We start from the raw sequence: 8,826 nt of genomic DNA, 5'->3' as shown, positions 1-8,826 counted from the left end.
GTCACAAAAATGTCGTTTACTTTTTCTATGAATTGACTGTCGAATTGTACAAATGCTCTGAGAGATGTTGGCTTGTTCAAACTGCTTTCTAGAGATTTTAAGATCGTACATATTAACATAATTATATGTAAGATTAAGTGGATTATCTCAGTAAATCAGAAAGAACAATTTAATGTGAAAATAAAGGAAAGAGAAAAAATAAATGTAAACTACAAAATATGGAAATTAGCACAGTATTGACCTTTAAAAAAATAATATAAGAATGTTTTTGCGTCATTTAAAAGTAATCGTTAATTCATGGCAAAAACGAATAAATAACTTTTAATAAAGTGACAAGTACTTTTCAAAAAATTCCTATAGCTTAATAAATCAGAAGTATAATATTTGCGACTGCTTTAAAACAGAGTATCAAATTAATAAAATTGACTTTACCTTAAATTATGACAATTTTTATGTACAATGTTATGTTTATATTATGATTTTCTATTTCTTTTTTGGACGGAATTAGAATTTATATTCTTCTCATTACTGGAAGATATTTTTAGATTTGATTTCCACTCTCTCTTGAATTTAAATTATATTTACACTTTTTCGTCATAGATTTTGTTATTAATATTTTATTCATTTTTTTGCAACTTACCGATAGATTTTGGGGTGATAGAAATATTGGCAAGTGTAACTTCATCGACTTCTCGCTCATTTCTCACAGTATACTATCAGAATGACTCCGGTCAGATTTGAAATTTAGTACATGATGATCACTTTTCTCGGACATTGAAATATCCTTCATAAAGTGTAATATACGAAAAGAATTAAGTGAGTATCGAAGCGGTTGTTTCTGGTGCTTTTAATGATAAATTATAAAATTGAAAACGAAAATTGCCATTCGTTTCTTATTTGCTTAATAATACCGGTTTGACATATACCATTCCTAAATGATATAAATTGAATGTGATGTAGTTTTATTCATATCGTAAAATTTATTTTTTATTAATTTTTTTTAAGACATCTTGTATATCAAACATAACTTTTTGATGCTACTTTAAACATAACTTTTTAAAACTATTTTTTTTAAGACTTCTTGTATATCAAACATAACTCATGTCAAAAATAAAATCAATCAATAGGTTAACGAGAGTCAACGAGGATTCATAACAGCTTTTATCAAGTAGTACAAGCGAAAGTGTACCTCTTTGCAATTATTAAAACAATTTTGTGTAACGATTTGATTCTTTCTCACGATAGGTTAGTTAACTCTTCGCAATTTTACCGTAACACATATTTCTTTTCAAAAATTTGCCGATATTACTAAAGTTTTATTAATGTTTGTACTTCAAGAATAAAAAGGTTAAAAATATTGTTTCTTTACTGTTATTAAATATTAGTCATAGAATTATATAAATTCTTTTATTTATTACCTTGTCAAGTTTTTTCTCGAATGCCGTTATATTTTTAACACAAACAAATCCTGGAAATGATAATATAAGCCGATAGTATAAACCGATAATGCCTCCATAAAAAAATGTGGATATAATTGTATATAAATGGATATATGTACAATGAAAATTAATATAAATTCTAGCGATTGTTATTGAATATATTGTCGATATTAGGGTTAATAGATACAACTTGAAGAATGTTTGATGAATGATTTTTTTAATAGACAGATTTTCTATCTCGATATTTAGTTGCTCTGTTCCGTTATATAATTATCCTTAACACAAAGAAATGATGCTAAATTTCTAAATTAATTTCATAAAATAAAATCTACATTAGTATAAAACTTACTATATATCAATAAATATTATTATATATATCTAGGAAAATAAAGAAATTTCAAAAATTGAAAAAGAATAACATAAAAATCTGTTGAAGTGCTGTCGTATGTATATATTAATGTAGCAGATAGTAGACAGAAAACTTCATTAATTTTAAAAATTGTTATGTTTAGAAATAATAATTATATATATATATATATATATATATATATATATATATATATATATATATAGAAAGAGAGAGAAAGAGAGAGAGAGTGAGAGAGACAAAATAATACAGTCAAATTTTAAAATACCGTTTTAATTAAATTTAATATACTATATAACATCCATTTGTAATGAAAATTTCGAAACTTTATCCATCTTTTTTTTACAACATCGTACATACTTTTTTCTTTCATATTGAATTGTTTTATTTTATCTTATCTTATTATAGGTAGAATATATAATTTATTATCATTCATTTTTAGTTACACTACTAACTGCAATAACATTCAATTGTTTCTTAATCAAGCGTAAAATATCTCTTACCTGCGTGAAATTTAAATCTGGACAAATGTGTAATTGTTTAAAGGGGTATAATTTTTCGGTATAAAAGTGATAGTTGCCTTTGTGTGTGTCAGTACTAAACCTTTCAATAAAACACATAAAATTGTTCCAAACATAATTTGCATTTTTCGTAAACGTCTGCACTCAATCGGTTTCCGTTGAATCCTCAATTAGTTATTTTTCTCACTCTACTAATTCTGATGTGCTAATCGCGAACTGATATTAATTTATATATATATATATATATATATTGTTACGTCCGGGACGAAGACTTCGAGATATATCGAAGACGCGCACCAAAGAGAACGGCTGTCGCGGATCGTTAAATAAATAAACACTTTTAGAAAACACACAAAAACTTTAATGCGAACATAGAACACACACGAACAACATATTAATAACACAACGGATTAATAACACAATAATGGCTCGTATATGGAAACGCGTCCGGATAGCTTGACAGCTATCTCTCGACTCAGCTGTACTTCTCCTATTAACAACCCTTGACAACCAGATGTTCATCGTTTGCAATGCCGACTTGACGATCACGAACATCAGGGACGTAACACTATATATATATATATATATATATATATATATATATATATATATATATTATACCTTAATACTTTTACGTACAAAATAATGAGAGGAATCAATTGGTGTAAAGAAAACACATAATTGTTTCGAAAGAAAAAATGTAATTGTTAATTGCAAATTACATTTTTTTTTTTCGAAACTATTATGTGTTTCTTTACACCAATTGATTCCTTTCATTATTTTGTACGTAAAAGTATTAAGGTAAGATAATCGAAAAATGAATATTTTACAAAATATTTTACGGTTTATGTAAAATTAAGAAATGATTTCAAGCCTCATAACTCAAAAGGTACTTAACGAAAAGGTACTTAATTATAGTGTTTTGGAAAGCTCTCGAGATAAGCTACAAGAATATGCAATGAAAAATAGTAGGTTCGATTTAAGAAATTGAAGGTGACTTTTATGTGACCTTCAAGTGATTATCCAAGGTCAAATTTTTGCCACCATCTTCTGTCCCCCTCGAAGTCAAGCAACTTTTATTTGAAACATTTTGTTGTACATTCAAAAATAAAAAAGTTATTGGGGTGGGTAACTTAAAATGGTTCACCCTGTATATGTATATATATATATATATATATATATATATATATATATATATATATATATATATATATAATATATAATAAATTGACAAATTGATATTTCATCACAATTATTTTCAAGGTCAATTTTAAGATTAACAGAGGCACTTTGAGAAAAAACGTTTGATACAAAAGTTTTTTATTTTTTCACGTACAATTCGAATCTGTAGTAAAAAGTACCATGTTTTGATATTGATTTTTAAAAATCAATTCTCTGAAATTAATTATTACTATACAACATATATTACTAAATGTATTATTTTATAAATTACCGAAAATTAATAATAATTAATTTCAACACAAACTTACACATTTTATATTTTACATTTTATAAATAGATAATGGAAGACAATTAGAGAAAATGTAAATTTGAGCACTCTCCAATTGAGTTGATTAAAAACTAGAATTTATCTGTTTATAAGTAAATATCTCTTTTTTTTTGAGATAAGAATTTTATTTTATTTTACTTTGTATTTTTGAAAAACGTTGTAACTTCTCGTCAATTTCGCGAAATTTCACGAGGAAACGAGAATTCGGACAATGGTTTAGTTGAGTTAATGCTAATGTTTTTTATTTATCTTTGCGGAATTCGAAATTTCAATAACAGAAAACAGGCGATCTTATATCTTTTTAAGTTTACAAGAGCGACATTTTTAGTTTAGGAAAATATTTGATATAAAAGAGGATTTTATCATGTATAAGAATTTCCTTAGGATCCTTCCTCTTTACAAATTGGTCCTTCGCAGCACTCTAGGTAAGGCTTGCTGGGATCCACGTCGCGATAACCGATTTGCTTTCCTACCGGACATTGGTATAAAGGACACCTGGAAAGAAACAATAATAATAATAATAATAATATAAATAATAATAATATAAATATTAGAATAATAATAACAATAATAATAATAATAATAATAATAGAAATAATAATAAAAAACGTAATTAAAATCGACCACACGAGCAATTTTTATTGGTGGTAAAGAATCACGCCTTGGAACGTTTCGACCATAGGTTTTGGTCCTTTTCGAGTGAACTACAAAAAACATATTTCCAATATTACAAACAAAAATAAATTACATTGATTTTGAAATGAAAGAGCAACAAATAAAAATATGGAAATATGTATTTAGTTCACTCGAAAAGGACCAAAACCTATGGTCGAAACGTTCCAAGGCGTGATTCTTTACCACCAATAAAAATTGCCAGTGTGGTCGATTTTAATTACGTTTTTTATTTTATCTACTGGCGAACTTCAAGAATTTATTGTAGAAATAATAATAATTGAAATTGTCGAAATTCAACGAGATTAGAAAATTGGAAATAAATAATTTTGTAGAGAAAACTTTATTTATTATTAAATAGAGATATCATTAGTGTTATTATATTTATTAGAAGAGAAAGATATAAAATTTGCAAATGTAAAATACATAAGCTATCTCTCTTATTTCACAGAGTATCATCTTGTTGCAGTATAACTAAAATAAACCATAGTCTCTTTAATTTATTGACAAATAAATCGTGCTCTAGAAATCATATACTTTCTCTACGTCGCAATCTCAAGTAGACTCTTCTCGATTATTTTTTTTTAATTTTTTTAAATTCAATGATCAATCGTGTATCAATTATCATTGTCGCGCATTTCGTGGAGATCTATTTTTGCAATCAATTGCAAAGTGGAAGGTCAGGATAACCGGTTATCAAAAGCTCGTTATATAAGAACCGGTTTTCTTGAATAGAGAATTAAACGCTCGAAAACATCAATTAAAAGCAGTAGATATGGGCCACTATGGTGCGTCAAAACAAACCCCCACCACTCGGCCCCTGGCGCCGTGGGCGTGGCCAGGTGAAGTGGAGGGAGGCGTTCTGATTGGTGGAAACAATGCCCCACCTCCCGAAGTCTCGATTTTGATTGGCTTGCACCATAGTGGCCCAGAGTTTGATTGGCTTGCACCATAGTGGTCCAGAGTTTGATTGGCTCGCACCATAGTGGCCCAGAGCTGCGATTGGTCGACGCCGGCTGTGTCGCCGATTTATCAAATTTTTATTTCCCTACCTCCGCGGTACTAGACTCGAAGAAGCAATCCTCCTCCCACTCCAGCCCTGGCCCACCTGTATAGGGTTCCGAGTCAAATTCCCGTTACCTAGCCCTTAGTCGCTCTCGCTACGTCTTGGCAGAACGAACCCCCCCCCACCTACCGATTTTCGGAGGGTAGCCGGCGGTATATGTCTCGAGGAAACAATCCTTACCTCCCCACTCCGTCTCGGGGCCCGCTATGGAATATCGAAACAAGCCCCCTCCGCTCGAACGGTTCATGACGCACTTTATCGGAAAAAGAGACAAAGCATCTCAGTAGGAGACAATAATTATTATAATTATTATAATTATTATAATTAGACTACATTGCACTACAGAGGTAAAAAGATGAACATGCGGATGATTGAACGCGAGGCGGGGGTGTTATAAAGGAAGAAGGGAAAAGTTAAAAGTATTAAACACGAATTAAGATAAAAAATTTTCACATTTATTAATATACCCGCATACAATTCGTAGTACTTCGCAAAAATTTTTTTTATATCTTCTTACAATTAAACTCGCTATTAATTAACATTATATTTTTCATGTTTTTTTTCGCGAAGAAAAATTTTATGAAATAATTCTACGATTAAATGATCGTTATATTTGCAATTTTCGGAAAAAAGACTAAGAAATCCATCGAGATTGTAACCGCTGCACATATAATATAAAAATACACAACTGTAGAGTCCGCAGGTTTGAGAGAAAAGCCCTTGTAGTTGTTCGGTATTCCATCGATAAATGTTGGAATTTCGCCGGAGACGTAGGAAAAAACCCGGATACAAGGGCGGTATTCCGTAGCTATCGAAGTATGTCCCTGTACCGTCTTCGTCGAGGAAGAAAGCGATCCAGTGTTCTCCAGGGCGATTATGATTGTCCGTATTAGCGACGATGGCCGTCGACCTCGTCCACGCCATCGGCAATCTGTCGGCAGGATAGACTCCCACATGTTTGACATCTAGCTGACGCAATGCTTGCAGAATTTCGCGAGAGTCCATTTGTTTGCAGCGAAGACGAGCGAACAAGCGGTATTATTTGAATAATTTCTTTTGGTGGCTTGTTTTCGGGTTGTACAGCTAACCGATTTTCTGTTTGCGCGGGGCGGTTAATAGCCGCACGTTCGATTTTTTGCAGATTTTTCTTCTCTATTTTATTATTTGATTGTGCTTTAATATTTTCATTTTCATCGTCGTCGTCGTCGTCGCTTACTATCAAAATTTCGGGAGAACTGCAAGTCGTTTGAGTAATGCTGTCTCCGTCGTTGTTGAAATTATTTTGCGCAACAATCCAGCTTTTTAATTTGTAAGCGTTGCGTAATGCACAATGAAAAATTCCGAATTTTCGAAATCCGTGATGTCCGCACTCTTCTTCTACCGTCAGATTTTTGAATGCCGGTGAGATGCCTTCCAAATTATATATATTTCTAGAAAGTAGATTCCTCAAATAACTCGCTTTCTCGTTTCCTCTAACATAAATGTGACGCACGCATCTTGTAATTTGCCGCAGTTGCGATGTAAAATATTTCGGATTAGTTTCGCCATCGAACCATTCAATGCCGTGATGATTTCGCGTGAGCCAGTTGTTTTCTTGTCTTATTTTTTCAGGTAATTCGGCAAACGAATGCGTCGGTATCATAATCCAATGATCGACGATTGGAGCGTTAATCGCTACAACAGCAACCTCCTTAGGGATAAACTTTTTCTTCGCATCGCGGAAACCCTGAATATCGACGACTATATCCATCTTACGAAAAAAACTTATGTGATTCGACGCGAGGCTCTATGTAAAACAACGACGCCGAGCGTGTCTCCAACGAAACTGAATATTTTTCGAAACGTTGCGCACTGATGTCGGAGTTTTGAGCGAAGTAGAGGGGGAACAATTTTAAGCGTCTATAAAAAATTTACCCCGAAAAATCGACGATGACCTGACGAGACGAGTCGATTTCTATGACATTATCGAATTCGGCATAGATAATACAATTAATCGTCTCGGAAAGTGCTCTTACGAATCGCACTTCTAATCGTAAACTACCATGTTTGACGAGATTCCAATGTCCAGCGCAATTAGCGGATAGATCGGGAGTAAGATCAAAAGCGAATAAAGTATATCCTTTGAAATAGTCGTCTCTGCTTATAGAATTTCCCTCGTTCAAAAAATGAATACCTGTTCCCGAGAAAAGCGTTTGATAAGCTTCGATGTAAAGCGGTTCCTCCTCGGAGAAAGCTGGTTGCAAAGGCCTACTGGGGATTTGCGTGCCATCGACGTACAGCGAGAAGAAATTTATTCCGTAGTTCTTGAAATTAAACGGATTTAATTTTCTGTCACCGTTAAACGCTTTATTACTAACGAAACCGACTATTACTCGCTTCGGTAATTGACCGAGTATTACATTATCTAACGATTCACCCATAACGCCGCTATGAATCGTGAATGTTTTAACCTCGACTCTCGTGAGCGGATACTTGGCTGTAACTTTACTCATCATTCTAGCATGCGCGAGTAACAAACCCGAGCTTATTTTCGCCCTTCTAACGAGCAAGGTAGCGTCGAGAATGTGAATTTTCGATGTTCCGCTACTTTCCATGAGGCAGAACGAATCTTTCGAACGAACGAATCTCAACCGTACTTCTACACCGTTAATTAAAAATTTGTCTTGATTGAAAACGTCGCAATGGAGATGTCCTACGAGATCTAACGCCTTTCCTCCGGAAATGTAACGAGCGCGTCTCGCGAGAGCGGGATTGCCGGGATTTGTTTCCAACAGATCGTCCATGTGTCCGGGTGCATTCATGTCCCATAGACAGGAAGTTAGATGGGAAGTTTTTGCGGGTGAAGAATAATTTAACAACGCCTCTATGTACGCTCGGTACGCGTAAGCGTTGTTTGGAGGCGACACGAGCTTTTGATTGAAATACACGTCGATTTGATTGAAGATAGAATGAAGCAAATGATTTACAGGGCCTACGGCTATTCTTTCGGCGCTTGTTCCTGAAGCCTGTCTCGCGGAATCGGCGTTTGTTTCTACACGTAGACGAAGACTCAGCATGGTGTGCGTGAGATCTAAATATTCTTCTCCGTGTCCGGGGATGACGAATTCTATCGGCGAGTCGTCCGAGAGAGAGGTCACGGGTTTGTAATGAATCCATTGCGAATTTTCGATGCTAGTTTGCGTAGGTGGTAGAGAGAAGAGATCTAGTTCGCTCTTTAAACACTCGCTCGAATGCGTGTGAAGAAAAGACAT

The 8,826-nt window shown here is 33.3% G+C and overlaps 1 protein-coding gene and 1 long non-coding RNA gene across 2 annotated transcripts; both read right to left on the bottom strand.

Moving 5' to 3' along the window:
* LOC145965705 (uncharacterized) lies at positions 1 to 1,493 on the bottom strand. The gene is made up of 3 exons (XR_014436780.1): positions 1,419 to 1,493; positions 641 to 784; positions 1 to 88 (listed from the first exon to the last, which is right to left on the bottom strand). It is a non-coding gene; the product is annotated as an uncharacterized LOC145965705 (long non-coding RNA).
* A 5,992-nt stretch (positions 1,494 to 7,485) lies between these two features.
* Positions 7,486 to 8,826, bottom strand: LOC145965678 (uncharacterized protein F54H12.2-like). The gene is made up of 2 exons (XM_083089327.1): positions 7,929 to 8,826; positions 7,486 to 7,748 (listed from the first exon to the last, which is right to left on the bottom strand). Exons 1-2 carry the CDS (start codon positions 8,824 to 8,826, stop codon positions 7,486 to 7,488), a joined length of 1,161 nt encoding a protein of 386 aa, XP_082945453.1.

The sequence above is a fragment of the Camponotus vicinus genome, unplaced genomic scaffold, assembly GCF_025532165.1.
Source record: "Camponotus vicinus isolate PSW18456_S1 unplaced genomic scaffold, iyCamVici1.0 SCAF_14, whole genome shotgun sequence".
Taxonomy (NCBI): domain Eukaryota; kingdom Metazoa; phylum Arthropoda; class Insecta; order Hymenoptera; family Formicidae; genus Camponotus; species Camponotus vicinus.
The sequence above is the reverse complement of the archived record's forward strand: the minus strand, read 5'-3'. Positions and strand labels throughout refer to the sequence as shown.

Bases quoted from the DNA above. Each gene is read 5' to 3' on its own strand.
- LOC145965678 (XM_083089327.1), bottom strand. From the start codon at position 8,826: ATGTCTTTTCTTCACACGCATTCGAGCGAGTGTTTAAAGAGCGAACTA. The intron at 7,749-7,928 runs GTAATAAAGCGT...TCTCGGGAACAG, and splicing joins AGTAATAGTCGGTTTCGTTA to GTATTCATTTTTTGAACGAG.